We start from the raw sequence: 26,270 nt of genomic DNA, 5'->3' as shown, positions 1-26,270 counted from the left end.
ACGACGGAAGGCTAAATGAATTTCATTTTTCTTATGTATCCTGAGTCCAAGCATGCTTTGGCGGTTTCGAACGTTCAATTGTTGTATCTACTTTACCGAGCAACGCGGTTACTAACACGAGAAAGCCTTTATAACCCTGTAAAGGCCACAGAAAAGTAACTTAGGCTTCAATGTGAACATCGTTGTATCAAAGATTGGAGACCTTTGGCATTGCACTTGGCTACACTACTATGCACTCGCCTTTGTTTGCCTCAGGCAGAACGCTGTAGCCGCGACAGTGGCACGCTCTCGAGGCACGAGGCAGACCTCTCGGTTTTCGCCAAAGGCCAGGTACTGGCCCGTCGTTATGTGGTGGATGCGGAGCGGATAGCCCCAGTTCACGAAGCCACCCGCCCCACCTGGAAGGAGTGCGAACATTATATATGACTCCGTAAATTCCAAAGTGGTCTTTAGAAAAAGTGGTTAACGATTTACAGTTCTTGGTACTTTACTCTGGGAGAGCATAAAGCCGTCCCTTGGGCCTCACAGTTGATGAGGCCGCGCTGACAAGTAGTCCGCCGTGTCTCTAGGCACGATGACGGAACGTCCTGGTACCGCACACAGAACGAGTGGTATAAAGTACTTTCCTATCCGTCAATCGAAGGAGATGACACGGCATGTGGTCGATTTGTGTGTGGATGCTTGCCGCAGTTCAGCTGACAACACCGCTTAGCTTAACTCTGCAAATCCCTAAAGTAGATCAGTTGTGCTCAGAAATTTTCACTTTATTTCGTGAAAGTTGGTCGCTTTCTAGCCATTGTGAAACTTCAATTTCCAATTGAGACAAGGCCACACACTTTATCTCAACGAATTACAGAATGCGTAATATCTTCGCATCTGTTGTAATAATATTACCGGGAAACATCTGTACCGACCTCTCCAGCAAGAAGTGCGCTCCCTAAGAGCTTCATAAACACCCTTGAACAAAAAAAAACAAAATGTCTCAAATACAATGCTACGCAGTCGACAAAACAAGTGCATGTTGAATAAATACACTACGCTCTGCAGTGAGTAACAAGCAGCCTCACTGAGCGTTCAGTACTCTTAAGTTAAATAAGTAGTGTAAGGAGTGTCACCACATATATGTAAGCGTAACTTTGCAGCTAATCATAGTGAAGTAAAACAGACGTGTAGAACAGGATCGATGCTTATCCTAAGCTTTGTTAAGTCACGACGCCACACCTCGCGACAGCAATTTGCTGGCGCCCGATGGCGACCGCACGCAAAGAATAAATCAACGAAGCTGCCCATTAATTAGAACGACGGAGCATCAGGCTGACCTTGCAGTCAGCACAGGAAGTTATTAGGATGCAGGAGAGCCTCGGCGCTGTCTCATAGCACTGTCGTTAAGGTATAAGACGTGAGGCACGCGCACGACCGCATTATCTGAGGTTCAGGGTGGTGTTTGCGATATCTTGAGTGTCGTACAGTGCCATGACAACATTATGTGTGAACTTATGGTGCCTCACTATGGTCTGCACTTGGCGCCATAATTGGCGTTACAATGTGACTTTATTTTATGTGTATATGATTATTTGTTAATTTATTCGCACCCTCATAATAGCTGTTTATGAGAAAACCAGTGTGTTGAGCCCGAATAGCAGTTGCGTAGCAAAGTCACTTAAATCCCGTGTTACTATGTGACTATATTTCATGTGGACTGTTATTAGTTAATACATTCGCATCATCATAAACGTTTTTATGAGAACTCTATAGTGTTTTGTGAGCCCAGTGTAGTGGCGTAGTTTGATTAGAACTTTCTTTGGGGGGGGGGGGGGGGGGGAGGTGAAAGTACTGAGAAGAGGGTTAGAGTATGTTTCGTGCATGTTTACGCTTGCATTTGTGTGTGCGTGGACATATATACACATGCATAATCCTAACTTTTTGCAAAAATTTGACAACATCCTAACCCCCCCCCCCTCCCCCCCCCTCCTACTGTCATGCCATTGGTCAGTTGTAGGTTGTCTCCCCTAGGGATGTCATGCAATGAATGGATCTCGTGCTTACGCGGATCGCTGCTGCTTGAATGACAACCAGTCACTCGAGCTATGATGTGTGTTTAAGTATAGTCATGCTCAATATGAGTTGTAACACGCTGACAGTGGCTAAAGTGACCCCACGCCTGAACAATGACAACAAACGTTAAATTGGTTCAGAAAGCACCACAAATGGAAAGAATATTAAGCGACTTTTTTTAAATGTAGGTGCTACTTTAAATGTTGGCATCAACTTGAGTACAGAGACCGTGTTGCAGGTCATATTGAGCACGATCGTACATGGCTGATATTTTCAACAATTTCATTATATTTAAAAACCAGTAACCAGTCCAGCATAAAGGCTCCAACATCCCATAATCAACACATAAATAAAATATGTGGTAACGTCGCTTACTTTGTGCGCACTAACTCCAGCCTCCACAGGGAGCGAGCTTGATTCAGGACAGCACCGCCTTCGTAGACAATAATGCTGAAAGATTAGAAGAGTATGAGTTGCATTAAATTTGCTACATACCATTGCCAGTAGCTGTGCTCATCTCGTTGACATGAAAACCGTTGTCGATCTGCCTTCCATGCAACTCCTAAGTGGGGCACGTACATCCCACTTGCATTCTTCTTATTCTTCATTTCGCTTATTACTTGATAGTCTATTAATTTATTTCACCATTTCCAGCTGCCTAACTAATATTTTTTTATAGTTTTCTTTGTGGTGAATCGAAAAAAAAACGGTCATGAAGCGTCTAATACACCAGCCCAGACGTTGAAATGCCTATGAGCTCACATTAATACCTCTCATTTAGTGCATACGGATACAAAACCACAAGGCTAACAATCTAAAGTAGCGGCACTCGAAGTAAAGTAAATGTATAATAAGGAGCAGGTGATAAAAGGCCAGCAGTATTTTTTTTCTCTATAAACATGCACTTCCATAGCTTGAAAAGAACATTTTAAAGCATTACAAATTGATTTCACAGAAAAAAAAGTTTTTTGAACCGGCAGACGCAAATGCTTCAGACGATTAGCTAACTAAAAAATATATATTATGGAATCCGTATAACACATACTATAGTATACAGACGCTGGACGCCATCTTCTCCAGACTGCCGTAATGCTACACACTCTGCTATAACCACTCAACAATAAAAGTGTGAACAAAAGCAGCATAGCTTCCAAGGAGGTGCGTTTGCAACTATATACAAGAACGTGACACCTGCGTGTGAATCTCAATTTTACCTTTCATAACTTAAGGTACGGAACCGTGTTACGCAAAAGATGATCGCCTGCGGGGCAGGACTTCTCGACATTCACGGCCTCAGAACCATGCACCAGTAGTCTTTGATAATCTTGTGGTTTGGGACATGCCGAAAGTATTTTTTATCGGTCTGTGCATGTAGCGGTGCTCTATTGTAGTTACTGTTCCGAAAACACGATTCAAATATGGTCTGCCCGAGGGATGAAAGTTCGTTCAAATGAGTGCTTACTTCTGACCGGCCTCCTCACTCCAGTTTGGCGGGATTGTAAGGCACTCGTCTCCCCCGTGGAAAAACCTTAGCACTTGCACCGCCCGAACACATAACCTGTAAAATAGATAACACACGCGCGCAGCCATTTTCTGTCATTTTTTTCAGAATGAACTAAAAGTGGCTGACAACAGGAGAATTTTTTACACCATTTTTTTGCTGTTCTCTACAAGTGGCTCGTTGCTTTTCCTGAAGCACTAGAAGCGCCAGAACTATAGCTGAAAGTTCTAACAATGTCGGTTTCGTGCCGCTATTGACTGATTATTCACGCTGGGGAGAAATCATCGGAAGAAAAGCGGGAATAGTGCATAACGTGACAATGACGTCCTAAGCTTGCGAGTGCGGCGGAGAGCCTGCGCCTACTTGCTAATCAGTGACGTGCCTGCTACGTGATCCTCAATTGCCACTTCTACCTAAATCAATTCTCCTTCGAGTGAATATCTCGTTACGTTCAGTATGAATTATTGACATGTTCTGCTGAACTCTTTTCCCTCACTGGCACGCTGCACTCTTGCATGAGCTACTTCAATCACATAGCCACTGGTTCCTTGCCGTGAATACACCACGGTGCTGCACATTTTTGTTGTTGATACCGTGTTTTCGCACACGCTTTCAGTTACGCGCTTAAGCCTTGGTAGGACACGCATCAACAGAAGCAGATTTTTTTTCTGTACTCTTCATTTGCGAAGCTTTCCTGTACTATAAAGTTTAGTGCCCGAAATCCCGTTTAGAGTGACAGCCACTTGTATTCCGTAAAATGTGGTGAATGCGTATGAAGCGTGACGTAACTCACCAACGTTCTTCGTCCTACTGGTGCCCGTTCCAAATGGCGCCACTGACCAATGAGTGAGATGAAAGCTGGCGTTCACGATCGTGTCCTCGCCTTCTTTGGCCGTGTGCTGCACCATTTGCAAACATTGTTATTATGCAGCTATGAACGTGCTAGTATATAGAGCACAACCACCTCTAGCAGTTATATTGAGTTCTATGAAGGTTTTACAAGTAAATATTGTAGGTAACGTCACAGATCAGTAATATATTCTCTATGCATTCAGGTTACACGCTTTTTGTAACAACTGAACGGTATAGGGCTGTTACTTGTTAGCTGTACTACAGAAATCAGGCTGATAGGTACAGAACCAGGGACCAGTTTAGTTGTTTTTTTTTTTGCATTGGTAAGTAATTGTAGCAGGAAATACAAACCAATCGATGCAGCTGAGGGGGAAGAACGGGGACGAACAAAAAGTGGGCAGAAAACACGAGCGCTGACACACAACTGTATGTAATTTTTTAAACCGTGAAAGTATGGCTGAAAATGAAAAAAAAAGAATTAAAACCATTGAATCAGTATCATGTACCAGCTGGCCCTTCAAGACAATCTTCTGCATTTGGTTCAATTGAACAAAAGAATTAAAGCATTTTTTTGGGGGGGGGGGGGAGGTAGTATTCACTGAACTAAAAACTGCAGTAGACAATAGAATCAAATGCCAGTTATCATCATTCAAAATATGAGTACTTCCTTTTTAACTTTCCAAATGAGCATGCTACATCATGCAACAAATTTACTGGAATTCACATTCATTGAATTCATTTTTTTGTTACGCTGAAGCACAGCTCTCACATCATTAATTTGATTACATGACGTTGACTTCTCACGCTGAAACTGAATATGCCTTATTGAACACCCCAGGACATAAAACATGTGTGTGTAGTAGAGCTCTTTTGAAGAAAAAAAAAGAAAGACGGATCAGCACGTGACGTCTTTCAAGAAGTCAATACTTCCAAACAATGTCAATGTGTTGTACCCACAATGTAGAGCAAATATTTGATGAGAACACTTTCTGTAGGAACTTCAATGACTTTCGAGATGATCCAATAAAACACCTCTGCATGACAAGATCAAACCTGAGATGGAGAACAATCTACATTAGGAAAAGTGCAAAAATGCGAAAACCTGATGCCAAACATGGCATGTTCAGCGACATGCGTGCTGCGTGTTTTGATGGGCTGCTCAAAAAATATAGTGCTTATCTCCCCATAAAGCTGCATTCACACGACATATGCAATTGCGGACGCATCAGGCACGTGACAACCGACGTGATTGAGATTCCTCAGCAGCCAGCATTCACACGACAGGGTAGAATTCACGCTACAGGCGACAATTTCGGCATTGCTCCCCGATGATCCCAACAATGACTTGGGCTTCCGTCGTTTCACGAATTGGTTTGCGGGGACCGAAGTGGGAACGCAGGAACGGCTGACGTATGATGACGTAGTACGCAATCTACAGGCCCGAATCGCGATTGGGTCCGCCTTGTGAATACTGTTTAAAGGGGTCCCCGAGTAGTATTCGCAGCAGCTATAGGTAAAGTTCTGTAAAAATGGGCCCCTTATTCATCAGCGTAGACGTTCATGATTGCAGACACAGCCACTTAGCCCTCACATCTTCTGCGCTCATGTTCATGTCTCCGTTCGTACTACTAGCTTGTGTGTGTGCGAGAGAGAACATCTATTACACAGAGCAGCAAAGCACTGCAGGTGGTCTCCACTCGTACCAGAGCACGTGCCGTAGTAGATAGAGCAATCCACTGAGCCATCTAGTGGCCGCTCCGAGTACTTGCGTGGCTATGACGACCGACAAGGGACAAGCCTCGATCATGAGCTACTTCATATCTAAAAGCTGACGAACGGTTCTGTGAAGATTTTTCGCCGACGTCCCCTAATGCAGATTCTGACAACATTTTAGCTCCTAACATTATCAAAAATTTTGCGTCACTCCTTCGTTATGTGCTAAACAGCTTCGCTGGTCATCTGGTTCACAGAGTGGAGTGGCGTGTCAAATAATTAAATTATTGCCCTTAGGTGTTACCTTGAACCTCAGAATGCTGAACCCGGATATAACAAAATATTGGTTGCAACGAAGTAATTAAAAAAAATCTCTTGCAATATATATAGTGTATATATAGGACTATATATATATATATATATATATATATATATATTATATATATATATATAAATGTACATATATATAGGACTAAAGCTCTAAGAAAAATTTTTGACATAATGAATTTACTCTTGTGCAAGACGCCACTTTGTTATAATGAGGCATGAATGTATATAGACGCAAGCATTTTGTGATGATCACAACACACCTTTTAGTAATACACAGTAAAATTCCGTGTGAGCGCTCCCTCCTCCTTCAGAGAGATCTGAAATAAGCGTTCCCTTCTCTCTTGCCAATATTTTCACTGTTTCATCAGCTGTTTTGGCTGCCCAACGAGGGATAATCAAACAATGAATAAAACCGTAATCATTGAAGCATGCTGTGCATTCTTTATTCTTAGCTGCTGTTCTACCACCATCTTGAATATTGACTCGTGGCCAAGCAAGCATCCCCCTCCCCTAATTTTGTAGCATTACCCATCACCACAAGGGGCAGAAGGTTCTTCCTTGGCATTTTAGGATATGTTTATTATATAGACATACACCACCGTTACCTAAAAGTAAAGAATTACGCGCACTTAAAGAGTAAAAACAACACTAGCACGACATTTTCATAGTAAGCGCACAAAAGAGATTGTCGGTGGCGAAGACGATCACAGTAGTTGTTCATATCTTTTCGAATACGAGGTACTTTTCTCACAAGTGACTTCTCCAGTGTTTTCCGAAATAATGGCTTAGGGAACAGCGATTGGCATTTATAGGCCCCATAATGTTATACAAAACGTAAAAGTAAACATCGTCGAGAATCAAAAAAGCATGCAGTTAAGTTTACAAGGCAAGCAATGCATGATTCGCACCAAGTATCGTTCGGTGGCGACGCTGACGAGGATGAGGTCGTCCCCTACGCGGACCTTCTCTCCTTCGGACCTCTGCTTGGAGGCCGGGGTGAATAGTCCACCAGCACGCCTCGCCTGTAAATGGGTGACAGTGGGGAAGGAAGAATTATTGTGATTTTCATAAAATCGCATCTATACATCACAAGGAAGGAGAGCTTTAGCTTCTGAAGCAAAGCAGGGACTTTTTCTGTGTACGGCATCACATGGGCAGGCTAACAAAATGGGACTGGCAATAATTGCAACTGTGTTCATCTAAGAAACTTACGTGCATATATAAACAGTGAAAGCGGCCTTACCTTTGAGATGATCAAACCGAAAACTACGAGCCCACGGGAAGTCTTACCGAGAAACATTGCATCACAATACCGCGACATGATTTTGGCGGTTCCATGCATGTTTAGCAGATTTCAAATTTGATACTGTAAGAGTAACGGAAAAGAAACAAAGCGAAATCAACAAAAATGCTTGCAAAGTTTTAACGTCATACCAGCGATTCTGGTTAAACTAAAAGTAAAAAAATCTATATTTCATCGTTTTTTTTTTGTCTAGGTGGTGCGTTTTTATAGACGACAGGCGAAGTCTTTCGAGCATAACCAACAGAAAAAATATAGATAAAAACTTCTCTTAAACAAGACCAGCTTTCCCTATGAAACCAGAGTTGTAACAAGACAACACCAACAATATTTAAAGGTCCAGTGGGGTTGGTCAAAAGAACAAGAAAAGCACAAGAAATAATGCGAACAAGACTTAGAGGTACAAAAGGCTGCAATAAAGCAGGATGAGGAAAACACGACCAACTTTATTAAAAAATTAATGCACAAAACCAAGTGATATCAAAAGTAATCATGTCCTTCCAAGAAGGTTTCTTTGCTATTTTACTAGTGTTTACCTGAGGCATTCTAATGCATTTTAACTGGTCTTTAGGATATAATAAGTTTCAACGATTTCTCTTTTCATCCCATGTAGTTCCTTCTTTGAAAAACACTTGTGCGCGAAAACTCAATTTTGCACTCACATATTTTGCAATGTCCGGTCAAATGGCCTCTCGGTTTTGCTTAACCGACAGCGCCTGCAATCTGGCTCTTCCGTTTTTAGCACCGACGCATTTGCCTTACATAAACTTTGCCGCGGTAGCACTCCCTAATACTTAAGAAGAGAGCAAAAAGTACTAGTAAGTCCTACTTGGTAAGCTTTAATATTGGCCCACAGTGAAATCGTCCTCTCTAGCCAATGACTACTTTTACAAAAGCTAAAACACTCTGCTCGCTGTAGAATATCTTCGCGATATTTACAAGAGCCTTGCCTGAGCCGACAGCTAGTACGCACACAGTTGGCCCTACCAATAGATATCTGATGAAATTTGGCTTTTCACTCGCTCTGCGTCGCCACCGCTGTAATACGAAATGCATTGTTCACTGTCACTTGTCGTGCTGGGACGTGTTATCTACGCTGTGATAACATCGGGCTTCTTACCGTAGACACAGGGTGGTACCACGCAAATTTAAAGGTGTGCGTAGAACAAGAATGAGGGCAAGTGCCGCATTGCATTTCGGTAAACGTTAGCAATATGCAAATCAGTGCAGGCTGGCTGTCAGCCATTGTGATAAGTATGCGTTACGGCACTTCCGCTACAGATTCATCTGTTGACGATGACAGGTTTCATGCATGGTATTTTCGAACGCAATAACAGGAATAAAATGTGATCGGAGGGTGACCCGAAAAATCGAATGTTGTGTACGCAAATCGAGGTTGCCCCACCAATATCGGAAAGTTTTATAATAACAGACAGGAAATCACGTATAAATGTTTGAGACGCAAGCATGCACAAATTAGGGGCAACGGCATCGATTTGCCTTTGAAATTTTGTAGCTTTTTGGCGCATTGCGACAATAGGACGATCGGCCACTCTCTGCGCAGATGCTGCGGAAGCGCTGTCCTCGCCGTTCGTCAGCTTAAAAAACAGTCAAAGCCATATTGCGCTGTTAGAGCACTACGAGGCCATGTGAACGCCCTCAACTTTTGTGTAGTGCTATCGCTGCTTACGCGTCAGCCCACTGACTGACAATTTTTGGCCTCTTCCTCTTCTCTTTCCTCTCTGTCTCTCTCAACTTTATACTCCCCCTTCCCATTCCCCAGCATAGGGCAGCAAACCAGGCACCTGGTTAACGTCGGTGCCTTCTCTCTTGTTCTTCTTGTGCTCCCTTCCTTCCATGCATTCACAAAGCCCCTTTCATTGATTTACGCTTTGTCTATTTACAATGTGTGACAAAGGACACGCCATCGAAAATTGGCGCACGGCACGTGCGCTCTAGCAGTTCACCATAAAGGGTGCCATTGTCTCAGAAGGGGAAAAGGTAGTGCCATGCGCAAAATTTCGAGCGTGCCGTGTGCACAGTTCAACCTTCGTGGTATAAAGGGCACCCTTTCTTTTCGGTTTATCTATTACCTTGCTTCAAAAAGATTGTTTAGGTGTACAAAGGCAGAAGCGATTATTTTCTTTTGCTGTAGCGCAATTCTCAAGAGTGTAAGGATCTGACCACACCCGAAAGTCGTGGTTGCAGTAACGATTCGCACGACATTGACGCAATGGCGCGTCCACTATAATAACACAGGCAAAGGAAGATATCACTTTGTAACAAAATAAAAGAGTGTACTGCGAGCTCTCGGACATTATAGTAAGCGATGTGTGTGTACGTACTCGGCTACTGACCCGCAGGTTGCGAGATCGAATCCCGGCTGCAGCGGCTGCATTTTCTATTGATCCGAGAATGCTGTAGGCTTGTGTGCTCAGATTTGGGCGCACCTTGAGAAACCACCAGGTTGTAGAATTGTTCTGAGCATTTCACTACGGCATCTCTTATAATCATATGGCAGTTTTGAGACGTTAAACCCCGCATATCATCAATGATGTGTGTGTTCAGTGCACTTTGTTTTCGCAGCACAAAGAGCGCAAAGTTTCATAGCATAAAGTTCCAGTCAACGTACGTTGCGGGATGTCACGTACCCTAAGCAGTAACGACAAGTATGACGTCACTCCATCACTCATCACTTTAATACCTTAAATACCCCCATGTAGGAGGTATTACATAAGGGGTGGGTTACAGGTAAATGTACACAGGTTTTCAAATGGAAATGTGCGTGGTGACCTTATCTTTAAATGTTGATGGACACGTGATGGCTGGAACGTCACAAGGAAGGCATTCCAGTCCACTGCTACACGGGGAAAAAGAGCAAGAAAAAGTAGTAGTGCGAGCATGTGGACGGGCAATTCGAAACGCGTGGGCAGTGCGGTGAGATATGCGCGTCGGTGGGATGATGTAGGGTGCTTGATTAAGAGGGCTGTGAAAGAACGTGTGTAGCAAACAAAGGCTGGTAATGTGGCGGCGCACTGAAAGATTCGAAAGACCAGTTTCACGTTTAAGGGATGATATGCTTATGTTATATGAATATGAAGAATGTATGAACCTAGTGGCGCGGTTTTGCACAGACTAATTCATTTATCAAGTATACCTGGTGCGGGCTCCATATGGGAGCTGCATATTCTAGTTTAGTTCGGATTAAAGATTTATTAGGCGATAAGTTTGATGTCAGGTGGGGCATGACGCAAATGACGCTTCAAAAAACCAGAGAGTTCGGTTCGCTGATGATATGACGTTCATGATATGCGTGCGCCATGAAACATCACTGGATAAGGTGACGCCTAGGTATTTATAGGATTTAATTTGTTCAAGGGTAGAGTTAGCTATTACGTAAGAAAAATGCAAGGGATTGTGCTGGCGTTGAAAAGAAACGAGTTTGCAATTTAAAGGGGTTAAGCTCCATCAACCACTAGGTCGCACCATTGCTGTACACGATGATGGTCATTTTGAAGTGCAGTTTGATCAAAGGGGTTAGTATTTTTGCGGTATAGAACACTAATCGGCGTCGCAAACAGCGGATATGAGAGATACTATGAAATCGTTAATATATTATTAGAAGAGGAGTTGAGAAGGGTCGAGGAACCTTGGGGGACTCCGATGTTACGAGAGGGAGCTAGAATGTTATTTTCTATTATCATAACTTGAGTGTATTAGTTAGGATGTGTAGAAGAATTCATAAATCCATGTAAGAATTTTGGGGTGCAGATTCAAATGGGCAAGTCAAGATTTGGGTGCACGTTTAAAGAACCCCAGGTGGTCAAATTTCCGGAAGCCCTCAACTAGAGCGGTCTCTCATAATCATATGATGGTTTTGGGACATTAAACCCCACATATCAATTCAATCAATCAATCAATCAATCAACTGGGCAAGTTTTAGTAACAGGCGTTTGTGTGGTACCTTATCAAAAGCTTTAGCGAAGTCTAGAAAGATTGCATCAGTCAGGAAGTTACGGTCAAGATTAGCGTGCAAATCATGAGTAAATATAGCTAGTTTGTGTTTCACAAGATAAAGATTTACGAAATCCATGCTGGGAAGAATGAAAGAAATTATTAGCGTCCAGAAAGTTTATTATGTGAGTGTATATGACGTGTTCCATGATTTTGCATGAGACGCTGGTTAGTGAAATGGGGCGGTAATTTAGGGGTGACTCTTTGTTACCTGATTTGTGGACCGGAATGACCTTTCCCACTTTCCAGTATTCTGGCAGCATTCCTGTTTTGAGCGACAATGAAAACAGCATCGACAAATACACTGCAATATTTGTTTAGTGTTTTTTAACAGTTTAGTGTTAATGTTGTCAACGCCAGCCGATGATGAAAGTTTAAAGTCTATCGATAAGGGATGAAATTCCAGCAACAGAAACTTCCACTGGAGTCATTATCGGTAACGTCGTAATAGGTGGCGAGGGAAGTGGCGAATCGGCTTATTTTGTGAACACAGAGCAGAACGCGATGTTAAAAACGTCGGCACAATCACCGTCGCTAACTTCCTCACCATATTGGTCAGTAAGCGTTATTTCGCGAGCGCGGTTTCGGGTTTATAACTTCCCAGAACTTTCTAGGGTTATTTGTTGGAATTTTAAATAAGTCAATGCGATAAAACGTCTGTTTTGGCACTTCGAATTGCAGCATATTATGCGTCTTCTGCCGCATAGTACTTCTCTCATGCGCACGCAGTACCATTACGTTTCGCAGTACGAAAGAGACGTTTCTTTTTATTTTCCTGCCTTATTAAAAGTTTCGAAACCATGGTTTATTTGATTAGCATGTAAGTTCATCTTAGGATATATGTACTAGTTAACTTGAATATTTTGGTCTCTAAAGACTGACCAGTTGCTGTTAAGGAGATCTGGAATCGAAACTAGATTCAAACTCAGTGCAGGAAATTTTGCAGTTCATTATTGATTGCTTCATAATCACCTTGTTGTACATATAGAATTGTTTTGCTGGAAATGTGGCGTGTTTTAGGGATGAAGTTTAATGTAGTATGAATGACTTTATGATCACTGATTTCACGTAAGTAGGAGATAGATTCTAAGCTTTCGGGGCTGTTTGTAGTATACAGGTCTAAAATGTTCGAAGATTCACTAGTTACACGAGTTGGTTCCGACACCAGTTGCGTAAGGTTAAAGTTCAGACAAACATCGACAAATTCTCTTGCTCTCGGCAGTTCCTGTAATTAGTTGTGTTTTCGTTATATCCAGTCAATATTCGGGAAATTAAAGTCACCATAGAGGAGGATAAGTGCGGATGGGTGTTTATTAGTAAGCGTAGACAGCACTTCATTCATTTCCCGGGCGAAATTTGGATTAGAGCGAGGTGCCTGTAGCATACGCCAAGTAATACTGTTTCGGTGTGGCACGGCACAATACCCATAATATTTCAAGTTGTGAAGGAATTGTTGATAAGGGAGCAAGATAGCTCTTTGCTAGTGGCGATGAGTAATCCCCCACCACGTGCGTTCTTACGGTCATGACGAAAAAGATTAAAGTGCGGCAAGTCAGCCAGAGCCTCTGTATCCGAAATGTCGTCAGTAAGCCTCGTTTCGGTCAATAAAAGTATACTACTGCCAGATGATTTTAACAGATTAGACAGGGGCACGCGCTTAGGAAGAAAACTGTGGATGTTAGTATAAATTACCGAAAGCGAAAGCTTAGCTTTAGTGCTTGTACGTGGCTGTTGGCGCGCTTGGCGTCGGCGTACTGATCTCTATGTTTTTCTTTGACAATTCCTGCTTCATGGTAGTAAATGTATCGCATAGAGCTGATGTGCAAAGTTTGAAAGCGCAGTGAAAATGGCACAGATTTGCTCCTAGCAAAAGCAACGAGCTCTTTTCGGGCTATTCTAACGGGGTTGTGAAATCTTCGCCAATGCTAAAGTTAGTACCTTTTAGTTTTGGGCCGTTTGAAAGGATAGATTCTTTAGTTTTGAAACACGAAAATTTCACTATTATAGGCCGTTTGTTGTTATTGATGTGCTGCCCTAGGGCGGTGTGCACGCTCTATGTTTTTCGGTTCGATTGTGAGTTGAAGTCGTTCAAGGCAGTGCTGGATTATTATTTCTTCTGACTGAGTGTATGTTTTCTTAGGATTAGTGTCAGGGAGATTGTAGAATATTAGATTGTCACACAACGGTTCTCGATGGCATCGAGACGCCCGTCTATGTCGTACACATGGTGCGTTAGCTCAGTGGTATTAGTATTTATTGCATCTACTTCCGCTCGAAGGGTTAGAAGATTTTGGCAGTGATTTTCCAAGTCAGCAATACGATTTCCAAGATCGGTGATAGTCTGGTTTGTGGTGGCTATCTAGGATTTAAGACCCTGCATCTCAGATAATATTGCCAACTGGCCCTGCGACAACGTTTTCAGCTCAGCAAGTATATCTGGCCCGGGGTTCGTCTCTACATCTCCCGATAGCAAGAGCAAGGCACGTACGACATTCACACATTCGGTAACAAGCAAGCAGCAGCACTGTGGGCTCGGCAGCTGCACCAAACAGTAGTTACTTGATTTTTTAGTAGGCGTGGGATACGAACTACCAACCTGCATGATCAGGAGGAATGGCTTAGCGGCCTGTGTGGTGGCACAGCCGCGAAGTCCACAGTGCGCGCTGGATGGTGGCTGCTGCTTTATAGGCTGCGCAGGGGATGTTGGATTTATCTCGACGATCCACGGAAGGAGGGGTGGCGCTGCCGAAGATCCGGAAGCATGGGTGCCAGGGAGAGGGCAAACAAAATGTTCGCCTTCGTTGGTAGCAGGTAGGCGGCTTCCCGGGGTGGCAGACGATACAGCCAGCAAGGCAGGCAGTAGGAGGTCGGCGATAATGCGGGCAAAAACCTGCATGATCAGGAGGAACGGGTTAGTGGCCTGTGTGGTGGCACAGCCGCGAAGCCCACAGTGCGCACTGGATGGTGGCTGCTGCTTTATAGGCTGCGCAGGGGATGTTGGATTTATCTCGACGATCCACGGAAGGAGGGGTGGCGCTGCCGAAGATCCGGAAGCATGGGTGCCAGGGAGAGGGCAAACAAAATGTTCGCCTTCGTTGGTAGCAGGTAGGCGGCTTCCCGGGGTGGCAGACGATACAGCCAGCAAGGCAGGCAGTAGCAGGTCGGCGATAATGCGGGCAAAAACCTGCATGATCAGGAGGCACGGGTTAGTGGCCTGTGTGGTGGCACAGCCGCGAAGCCCACAGTGCGCACTGGATGGTGGCTGCTGCTTTATAGGCTGCGCAGGGGATGTTGGATTTATCTCGACGATCCACGGAAGGAGGGGTGGCGCTGCCGAAGATCCGGAAGCATGGGTGCCAGGGAGAAGGCAAACAAAATGTTCGCCTTCGTTGGTAGCAGGTAGGCGGCTTCCCGGGGTGGCAGACGATACAGCCAGCAAGACAGGCAGTAGCAGGTCGGCGATAATGCGGGCAAAAACCTGCATGATCAGGAGGAAAGGGTTAGTGGCCTGTGTGGTGGCACAGCCGCGAAGCCCACAGTGTGCGCTGGATGGTGGCTGCTGCTTTATAGGCTGCGCAGGGGATGTTGGATTTATCTCGACGATCCACGGAAGGAGGGGTGGCGCTGCCGAAGATCCGGAAGCATGGGTGCCAGGGAGAGGGCAAACAAAATGTTCGCCTTCGTTGGTAGCAGGTAGGCGGCTTCCCGGGTGGCAGACGATACAGCCAGCAAGGCAGGCAGTAGCAGGTCGGCGATAATGCGGGCAAACACCTGCATGATCAGGAGGAACGGGTTAGTGGCCTGTGTGGTGGCACAGCCGCGAAGCCCACAGTGCGCACTGGATGGAGGCTGCTGCTTTATAGGCTGCGCAGGGGATGTTGGATTTATCTCGACGATCCACGGAAGGAGGGGTGGCGCTGCCGAAGATCCGGAAGCATGGGTGCCAGGGAGAGGGCAAACAAAATGTTCGCCTTCGTTGGTAGCAGGTAGGCGGCTTCCCGGGGTGGCAGACGATACAGCCAGCAAGGCTGGCAGTAGCAGGTCGGCGATAATGCGGGCAAAAACCTGCATGATCAGGAGGAAAGGGTTAGTGGCCTGTGTGGTGGCACAGCCGCGAAGCGCACAGTGCGCGCTGGATGGTGGCTGCTGCTTTATAGGCTGCGCAGGGGATGTTGGATTTATCTCGACCATCCACGGAAGGAGGGGTGGCGCTGCCGAAGATCCGGAAGCATGGGTGCCAGGGAGAGGGCAAACAAAATGTTCGCCTTCGTTGGTAGCAGGTAGGCGGCTTCCCGGAGTGGCAGACGATACAGCCAGCCAGGCAGGCAGTAGCAGGTCGGCGATAATGCGGGTAAAAACCTGCATGATCAGGAGGAACGGGTTAGCGGCCTGTGTGGTGGCACAGCCGCGAAGCCCACCAGCATATAACCAGCATATATGATTTAAGCGAAAGGTTTCAGCTGGTATGGCATAATATTGCAATTTTCAGCCGACTATCGCCATTTTCAGCAAACGCCAGTGCCACTGGTTCACCCGTGTCAGTGGGAAACTCAGTAACCTACGTCATGCCACTTCGTGGCCATAGCTATTTTGCCTGTATCGCCATTGCCAGATCCAGAGCCGACAACGACTGCCATTCGGCAGCAGTGATGACAAACGTGACGTTTCTAAAGTGACGTGACTATCTCGCGTGTGAGGGCGATCGGAAGTTCGCCCATTGTGCTTTCAAGGACACGGACCGGCCGAGTCGCAGATAGCCTTACGCGACTGTTTTGCCCAGCTGCTGAAAAATATGTTTCTAGGCAGTAGCAGTGATGGATTCAGATATCTGGCTGGTGTTTTGTGTTCACGGAAAGTTACTATACTGGTCCATTAAATTGTCAACAATATAGTAAAGCAATACTACTACTACTACTTCTCTCAAGAGGAAGGTATATAACAGCTGTATCTTGACAGTACTTAGCTACGGAGCAGAAAGCTAGAGAGCTAGAAAAAGCTAGAGAAAGCAGAGAGCTACGGAGCAGAAGAAGAAAAAGAAGAAGCATAACAGTACCTGCGGTTTAATGTTCCAAAGCCAACATATTATTATTATAGGCGCTGTGGTTGAGGGCTCCGCAAATATCGACCACCTCGTGCTTTTTATCGTGCACTGACAACGCGCAGTACACATGCCTCTACCATGTCACCTTTATCGAAATGCGAGTGCCGAGGCTGAACCCGTGACCTCCGAGTCAGCAGCAGAGCACCGTAGCCACTGAGCAACCACGGCGGACGTGGTTAAAGTGTTCAATCGCCCTACTTTTATGTACAATCTTTAAAGAAACAGAACTTGGCAAATATAGTGTACTGATAACAAAACTTTCTGACCTAAAGCCGCTTTCTTTTTCACTTTTTCGTTTCCTCTAAACCAGTATTCTCACCTGAGCCTGCGCACAAGTTTGCAGTGAGCCCATCTTTTTTAGAACAAAGTGTTGTATTTTTTCTTTGCGTTATTTTTACTATGCAGCGCTTGCACTTGTATAGCGCTCAGACGTCCTTATTTTATTTGTTGCACGAGCCTGCGAATGAGTAAATGGCTCGAAAACTCTCAAAACAATTCCTTGTGGAACTACATACAGGGATAGAGTAATCGCGGCTGTTCGTTGGTCGTCCGTTGTTGAAATCATCATTTAGGTAATGGTTCTGGCAAGAGAAAAAAAAGTGACATACATGCTTAAAAGACAGAAACAGAACACCAAACATCAAGGGTTGCGCGCAAAATAAAAACAAAACAATGAAGAAAAAAGAAATACAAGGACTAGGAGACGAATGCGCCAGTAGCGCCAGTCAATTCGACTGAATTCTCGCGTTCAACCAAGCAGTTCATGATGTCTGCACGAGTCCTTTGTTTGAAATGTACGTTTAATGGTCTCCGAGTACACAGCGACAACATTTCCGGATGGAACGAGAGAGGCCAATATTTGGATTGCCATGACAACCACTGTGATCGTTGTTTATTCTGGATCGTTAAGTACGCTCCGCTCAACTTCCGCTCAACGTCTCCCACGCAAGCACATGCATAAAAAGGAAACGGGACTTCGAGAGACCCGCATGGCAGCGCCAACCGTGAATCCGAGACACAGGAGAAAAGCGAGAGCATAATGAGGAGCACTGCTGTCGAAACTGAACAACAGGACGATACTTACAGCACGATAACGTCGTTCTGTTCCCGCGCTATAACTATTGTCATGTCATACCAACCAGCCCAAACTGCCACACTTCTACGAGCGGTAGTAGGGCTACATTGCGACAGGACCAATTCGACGGGACGTGACAGTACCTCCGAACTTTGTTGCTCGTTCGAATGATTTGATTGATATGCGAGGTTTAACATCTCAAAACCACCATATGATTATCAGAGACGCCGTAGCGGGGGGCAGCGGAAATGTTGACCACCTGGGTTTCTTTAACGTGAACCCAAATCTGAGCACACGGGATTACAATATTTTTGACTCCATCGATATTGTTTTTCTTATTGAAGAAATGTGTGATAAAGAGGTAGAGCCACCTTTATAGCTTGTTACACGTATGTCTCGTTACATACATGTGTCTATATATAGTTTTTTTAATTCGTGGAGGGTGTTGTATTAGTTTTCAAGCAATCTCTTATGAAAGTAAGTGCCGTGATCAAATTCGGTAATTTTCAGTTTAAAAAACATAGTTTAAAAAGAACATGATTAGAATAACTTGCTGCTATGCTCAAGTGGTCATGTTAGCGCAAGCAGTGATTTGCGAAGGGTATTTAAAGCGCATCTATATTCAATTCTAAGTAGCTCCTAAAAATTTGGACGAAAAAAAGAAAACAAACTACAGCAGGAGACATCTTTAATATGTTCAGCATATTTTACCGCCTTGGATGCCTTTTTCTGTAACGACTCACTAAGCTCTGTATCAGAAATGCTTGCTCTGTAGGGGATCCATATGTTGACTTCTACCAAGCACGTTCGAAAATAAAGCTTCAAAATTTTTTTGCGATTTGCTTTTAATATATATTCACACGCTTGCGCGCTTGCAGTTTTCTACTTTTCTTCATAATTTTTAATGAATTCATATTTTGGCGCTTTCAATTCACACATTTTTAGTATTAAAGCAGCCAGTGTTTCAAACTGCCCGGAAAGTAGACCGCACATTTACGAAACTTTGGTACACTGAAATTTCTCGTAAGATGGCCTCTCAAATAGGGGTACAGTAAAATATTTTCCGAGTGCAGGAGGATCACTAAGGTTTATGCATATTCAGGCATGTCTTTGTGTATATATAAACACAGGTAAACATTACTTTAAAGGGGGCAACCCCCAATCGCCCCTCCTTGTACCCTACATCTACCTATGCCAATGATCTCAGCCAATCCTAAGTGTGAGAACGTCACTAACAAGGTTGGCTGGCCAATCTCAAACTACTCTAATGAATTAAAAACACTATTCGTGATTAGCACGTTATGTGAATTACGTGATTCTCTCGCGTCTTACGAACACGGAAATCTAAGTGAGGGGGGAGCACTGTAGGTTTCATAACTCCCCCGTTCTTTTAACTATCAAACTTATCTTCGAATATTACCGCAGTCTTACCTTGACAGTGATCTTGTAAGCCGACATCGAAGGCAAGTTTGTCGTTGTAGGAGCTGCTCGAAAGGCAAGCCAGGTACTGCGATCAAGAATTGCGACAAAAACAAAAAAAAAACAAAAAAGAGCAATAAGGTGGGATTGCGATTCGGTGCATAGTGAAAACAATCATACCAAGAAACATGCAACATAAAAAAATTTAGCCTCTAACAATCCACCAAATTTTTTTTACTAATATACGACGACAATATGAGTAAGCACACAGTGCAGAATTCACCTATTACTATACGATCAGATCGAATTACAAACCACGGCAAAATGGAGAATAACTAAACGCCCTAGACAAAACAATTCTGTATTTAATGCACCTATTTATTTCGCACGGTACTTTGTGAAGAACAGGCTCGGAAAAGCAAGCGCTACTCGTAAATGACAAAAAAAGAGAGATTTCTCTAAAATAAGACTACGTTCAGATAAAAAAGCATAGCTACAAGCGGAAAGTGAAAACCTGCACCACGATAGCGTGTACCGATTTCATGAATCCTATTACACTCAATTAAGTTTGGCACGATAGGCCAACAAGAAGTTCTACTATAGTTTACTTATACTGCTTTTAAACGATGGCATGCAACCCATCTGTTTGTATCAACCATTTATCACAAGCACCAAATAATATAGGCTTTTGAAAGAAACCACAATATAGTGACAATGGTAATCACAGGGCATGTCGCACCAGACATTGAGGACATTCGATGCCTTTTCAAGAAACTAGGTCACGGAGAAACTTTGCTACAGCGGAGGCAGACAATGATTCAAGGTTAACTCGCCCCAAACGCTGCTTGCTGTAAACCTCCTTCGAAAGTCTCGGGAAACAAGTGTTTGGTGAAATGTCAAGGAGACGTGCTTGTGCAGCGCCCATACCATGTTGCTATTTTGGTGCCTCAAGAGCACGGCGTGGCCGTACAGCAGAGTTCTGTGGCCCGACTGCGTTCCTTTGCCCTGAAAGAAAAAACATTACAAACACAAATCAGGGCTTGATATACGTTTTCAAACACGAACGAAGGTAATTACTTTTTCTACGAGAAGTCTTCTTCTACGAGAAGACACACATCTGATATACCTTTCCTCAAAGCCAAATGAGATGGCATGTTTAGATAGATAGATAGATAGATAGATAGATAGATAGATAGATAGATAGATAGATAGATAGATAGATAGATAGATAGATAGATAGATAGATAGATAGATAGATAGATAGATAGATAGATAGATAGATAGATAGATAGATAGATAGATAGATAGATAGATAGAATATTTGAAGATCTGTTTCTTATTTAAATTTGAATAAATGATTGATTGGTTGATTTTGTTGTGACGGAAATTGTTTGAATAATTACACGCTTACAATTTTATACAAAAAACGTACCCTTAGCACAGCACACATGATCGTGCACGCGCACAAATACGTCACATGCAGATATGCATTATGAGTCCTTTGAAACTTCCGTTACATATTTTGTATATCACATTCTTCTAAATCTATAGTGTGATGTTTGTTTTTAGATTATGATATATTTTTAATAATATCCTCAACATGCTTCGTCCCATATGAACATATGCTTAAAAATATGACCCCGAAATACAGAATAACTTTTAATTGCGTTTTTCGTAACGTTTTATTTTTCTACCGATTAGAGGTACTGGCCAGATTTTGTTGATTTGTTCATTTGTTTATCTGAAAAAAGAGCGCGCTGTTGGACAGGATTGAGTAAATTTGATTCAGGGGCTTTAGAATTGAGGCCTCCTCCACCTGCCGTATCTCAAAGCTTAAATAAAAAATTTCCCCCATTTCTGCAAGTTAATCTGCAAATGTCATCGAAAGGCGATAGTCTTGCGTGCGGAGAGCGTGAACAATTTATTTGATGTTCTGCGCAAGAAAATCGGTGAATGGTATTCTGGAGACGCTGCGTTAGAGTGCCTCGAGCGTGCAGCGGAGGTGAACGAGCACATCAAGTCACGCCCCACGTCAAACATGAGCGCCATCTGGAAGTTTTCTTGGAATACGATGCGTGTGGCTATGAGACGGGTGTGCGCGCCCGTCTAAGGGGTGATAAGGTGTGGAATGCAAGGCGACAAGTAGGTGCCACCACCGTCTCGTCCTAGCAAAGCGTTGAAAACACTCGCCTTTTCGTGCAAGCGGTGCATGGTCAGCGCAACGTGATAAGCGCTACTGTCCTTAAAATTGCTTATGTATGCCTTTTCTAGTAAAAGATGCACATGCAGAATATATATGTGTTGTTATGGTGCCCCGAACATGCGCACTAATTTCTTAAAGTTGAAAATTGCCCAAGTATGAACGCTAAATCTTGAGCAACACTGGTGGAGTCGGCGGATGGGGTCGGCCGTTTCAAGTAGTCGGTGCCGTTAGTAGTAGACAAACAAACAAACGTACAGACAGGCCAAAAATTTTGTGTCGAAGGTCCCCAAGAAAGACTATCGTCTTTAAAAGAAAGCCGCTGTGTAAGTTCGAGCCTCTGGTTTATCTGTCTGTTCTTGCTTGCTTTTTTTTTCTTTTAAAGTTTTTACTAAGCAGTTGCAATAAAAGATGTCGTTGGAGCGATGACCCTACTCTTCCAAGTAAAAACCAAGAAAACGACTTTGTGTATGCGTTTCACTTTGGCTCAGGTAAATTGCCTCCGTTTTCTTCTCAAGCGTGCGTTATCATAGCAGCGTACTCACAAAGCGAAGGTTTGTTTTTCTTACGCGCAGCGCTATACCAGTCGGGCGGCGTGCCCCGCCAGCTGGCGGGCGGGAATCAACTCCTTGTCTCGACCGCGTTTAAAACACATAAATCACATCACTGACGCCACATCACAGACATTACATCAGTGATACCACATCACTGATGTCACATCACAAATTTTACACAACAGACATTACGTCACAGACATCACATCACAGACGTCACAACACAGACATTATATCAAATCACAGATGTCACAACACAGACATTGCATCACAGATATCACACCAGCGGTATCCCATCAGAGACGTCACATCACAAACATTTCATCACAGACATCAAATATGCGATATAAAATAACAGACATCACAACACCGACATTACATCACAGACATCATATCAGCGTTATCACATCAAAGACAATTTCTTTCCTGTGTCTCCTCCGCAGCCTACACGAGGAGAAATGTGGACAACGAGCCGTTGCTTGCCACGCTACAGCACTTACTTTCTCCGGTGTTCGCTGTCAGAGGCAGTGCGAGAAACTGCTCTAAAGGTAGGAGGGAGCCGGGTGATAAGTATTTCACCACCATTTACGTAGTGTCATGCTTTAGGTAGGCATTAAACAGACATGCAGTGCTGAAAAGTTTCAGGCGGCTGGTATCACAACCCACCACCAACTCCCTACATCCATCACTAGGCAAAGAGTTTCTGCTAACATTCCACATGGTTGGTGTGACAGCGTTCGATCATAGCATTTTCTTTGTTGCGCATCGAGTATAAAATCCCCCACTATTCGAAACACGTTCAATGGTAACGCGCCTTGCTAGGAAACCCGGAGAAAGATGGCAGGTTCCAAAAACAACGTGCACTTTTGTGGACGCAACCAAGCCACAAACTGAAGTGTTCGATGGCGTCTCACAGGCTAGGAAACAAGGGAAGCGATAATTTATTCACCGGAACGCGCACAGACGAAGACGATATGCGGCACCAGCCGGTGGCATCCTAGCTTTTCTTCCTGAGACGAGAACAAAAGGGACGAAAAGTGAACGGTATACATCATGACTGGCACTTGAAGAAGAGATATGCGTATGCAAGAACGGAGCAATGTTTCCTTGAGGTCCCAGTGAGGGCATACCCAAGGCTGGTAACATGTCAAGGCTAGCGCGCTCAATACCAGTCACGCATTGTGCTGAAAATAACTGCACACGCAGTGACTCCGTACACGTGTACACCTTCGGATACTTGGAACCAGTCCTTGGTGCCCTTCTTGTTTATCACGGAGTTCGAGCGCAAGACAGACGCCTGGAGCTTGCTGCTGTAACTTCAATGCCTTTGCAACGTAATATGCACGCATTACGACAACATTTCTTTCGAAAATGGGGGGGAGCAGTGTTTCGTGAAGTAAAGCGCATAAATGTACCCGTCATCCTTATTTAAGGGCTACAAAGCTGCGAGATTCTGCACACCTAGAACCCAAAGAATCTATACCAACTTCCACGCCTAAAGCAAAAAAAAGGTATAATACAGACATAAAATATAGGCCCGTGCCGGCACGTCTATCATGCGTGTAGACGTTGCAAGAACTACGGCAGCATGGGCGGTTCTCTTTCGGAACAACCGGGACGTGCTCAGCAACGTTCGCCTTGTTCTACACTCAAACAACCAGCCGAGCGTAGCTAAAAAGGGAAACGGGCTTTCGTGTTCCCCGTCGAGCCAGTGCGAAGAACGGAGACGTAGGCAGTGTGTGTTGGCTTTCGAAGCAACGGAACGAGACTCAGTTTATTCTCGCAAGAGCGCTTGCTTGAATCTCGCGTGAAAAACGCCGCCATAAGGGCCCCATTTACAGGCTTTTTGTCTCCTGAAGCAAGGCGAGAAGACGGGCAGGTTTCTTTGAGGCTTCCGTTACTCCGTGCTCTGCTTATTTCAGAGGCAGGCATCAGACGGGATACTCTGCACAGCGTCTGTAGCCTGAATCAATACTGAAAGCTTGACTTACCCTGTGACCAGACGTGCCTAAAGCAAGAGATAACTTTAGTTTTTCCGTTGACGTTCATCCGTTTATGGGTTCACGGGTTAGTGAAAAAGTATGCCCAATAGATAACGTTAAATATGGTGGCCATAATGCAGGGCACAACCATAAACAAACGGAACTAACAATCCTGCGACTTACACGTTTTGATTCACGCCTTACCGACAGTACCGACAGTGAGATTATCATTACCTCGTAGTAGGTTCATCATATTTTTTTCAAGCGAACATCAAAGCACCTGATGAAATGAAAATATAAACGTCTCGTAGTTGAGAAATATACCACAACAGGTCGCTACCAGCCGTGCTATTGCCGTTGAAATCTCCGGTAAACGCATATGTTAAGAATATTACGAATACACTAAACGTCGCTACCTCTTTCGCAAAATAGTCAGAATGTGGAGGCTATTGAGTGAACCCTTTAATTAGGTGCACGCAAGTGGCACATGTTGAACATTTATAAACAGTCGTTAACTCCTTTAGTAACTATAGCAACTTTTCATTCATTATTATATCGCCCATAACACCGAAAAAGTTACCGCGAACGATTATTACACTATTGCGCTGGTGTTTCGCCCTGCTTCCCAATGAATTCATCACGTCATGCAATACGAACGCTACACGGATGGCTAAACTTGGAGATTTATGGGGTTAGTTATGTTTTCGACAGTACCCGACCTTGGTTAACGCACACTAACGCATTCGTAAAAAGAGTTACTGACCGTGTCCGAGTTAGCAGCCGTGACCATCTCCTGGAGGGCCCGAACCGACAGCGCTTGTTCCAGCACCAGCACGCACGACAGCATCTCCGGAGGAAAGTTCTGTTGCCATGACAGAATGGTAATGTTAGCGCAATAGACAGAAAGAAAATGACTACCCCTCCTAAAAGTTGTACACAATGCAAGCACCGACATATAAAGGTTCCAGCCAACATTAGCGTCATCATGTTCAGCACAACAATAAATGATGGGGTTGAACGTCTCAAAACCACCATATGATTATGAGAGACGCCGTATAGGCGAGGGCTCCAGAAATTTCAACTACCTGGGGTTCTTTAACGTGCACCTTAGTTTAAGCATATGGGCCTCAAACATTTTCGCTTCTATCAAAAATTCAGTCATGATCAGCATCGTCGTCGACATTGTTATTAGGTTTATCATTATTATTATGTGCGTAGTGTACAGATTCTTCCCTTTTCCGTATTTAGGGCAGCCTTCCACATAGTTGTGCATATTCCACATTATTTTTCCCTCCTCTTCCTTCATTTTTGTCGTGTCGTTGTATTGTTTTCTTTTTAAGTGCGCCTACACAAGGACCACGCGGCTGCTCCTAGGTATGTTACAGAAACTATTGGTTGAGATATCATTTATAGAATGATTGATTCATTATTTAAAAAGTGACAGGAGAAAGCCTCGGGTTAGGAAGACGATATGAGTTTTCCGTGTTTTTTTTTGTCCTACTCTTCTTTCTTACTTTCGTTATGAGAATCTCTACGTTCTTACAGCTAATGAACGACGAAATAGCGCGTTGTCATTAAACGCATCACTAAGGGTCCTCGAACGAAATATGAGTTAGGTAACTTCACGTACGTCTATATAGACACATTAATCGTCAAACGCGCCCTTAATTGCTGTTATGACATATATGCCATCCCATCAATCAGTGGCGGTTGTAGTGAAGGGTGGTTGTCTGCACGCCATGGACTTTCCGCATTCTTGAGACATTGCTCGGCAGAACAAAGCATGATTGGATGACAATCACCAGCGCCGCTGACGTATATTAAACGTCCGCAGCAGCACCAGGACGTAATAAGGGACTGCTGTACTTTATCAGGCCTGCTCCAAATAAAACACACACACACACACACACACACACAACACGAACCAGTGCAGCCTTTCAGGGTAATATTGCAGACACTAAAAATGTGAGTGTTGTATTACCTGAAGTTCAGTAACAGTGCCGTTATTGCTCCATTTCAGCTGCTTGCTGTGTAATTTCAGAACAATGCCACGGCGCTTCCATTTGAGCCAACAATTATAGAACACAATTGTTTCGATATAAGCACATCATTTGTTTTCGAATCCGTGATATTCGGTCTTATTTTTATTTTTCGTTATGAAGACGGAATAGATT

General features: G+C 44.0%; 1 protein-coding gene across 1 annotated transcript; it reads right to left on the bottom strand.

Annotated features, from left to right (window-relative positions):
- Positions 1–3,600: 3,600 nt before the first annotated feature.
- LOC142795015 (ryanodine receptor-like) lies at positions 3,601–24,954 on the bottom strand. The gene is made up of 6 exons (XM_075885973.1): positions 24,860–24,954; positions 20,288–20,365; positions 19,373–19,448; positions 7,360–7,473; positions 4,350–4,455; positions 3,601–3,613 (listed from the first exon to the last, which is right to left on the bottom strand). The coding sequence occupies exons 1-5, from the start codon at positions 24,941–24,943 to the stop codon at positions 4,364–4,366; spliced, it is 444 nt and encodes a 147-aa protein (XP_075742088.1). The 5' UTR covers positions 24,944–24,954; the 3' UTR covers positions 3,601–3,613; positions 4,350–4,363.
- Between the last annotated feature and the right edge of the window lie 1,316 nt (positions 24,955–26,270).

The sequence above is a fragment of the Rhipicephalus microplus genome, unplaced genomic scaffold (assembly GCF_043290135.1).
Source record: "Rhipicephalus microplus isolate Deutch F79 unplaced genomic scaffold, USDA_Rmic scaffold_530, whole genome shotgun sequence".
Classification (NCBI taxonomy): domain Eukaryota; kingdom Metazoa; phylum Arthropoda; class Arachnida; order Ixodida; family Ixodidae; genus Rhipicephalus; species Rhipicephalus microplus.
Note: the sequence above shows the minus strand (reverse complement) of the source record. Positions and strands in the feature narration are given on the sequence as shown.

Excerpts from the sequence above, each read along its gene's own strand:
- LOC142795015 (XM_075885973.1), bottom strand. The coding sequence starts at position 24,943 with ATGCTGTCGTGCGTGCTGGTGCTGGAACAAGCGCTGTCGGTTCGGGCC. Across the intron at positions 19,449-20,287 it reads GGCACCAAAATAGCAACATG|TACCTGGCTTGCCTTTCGAG; the intron begins GTATGGGCGCTG and ends TCTTGATCGCAG. Across the intron at positions 7,474-19,372 it reads CTTACAAGATCACTGTCAAG|GCGAGGCGTGCTGGTGGACT; the intron begins GTAAGACTGCGG and ends ACCCATTTACAG.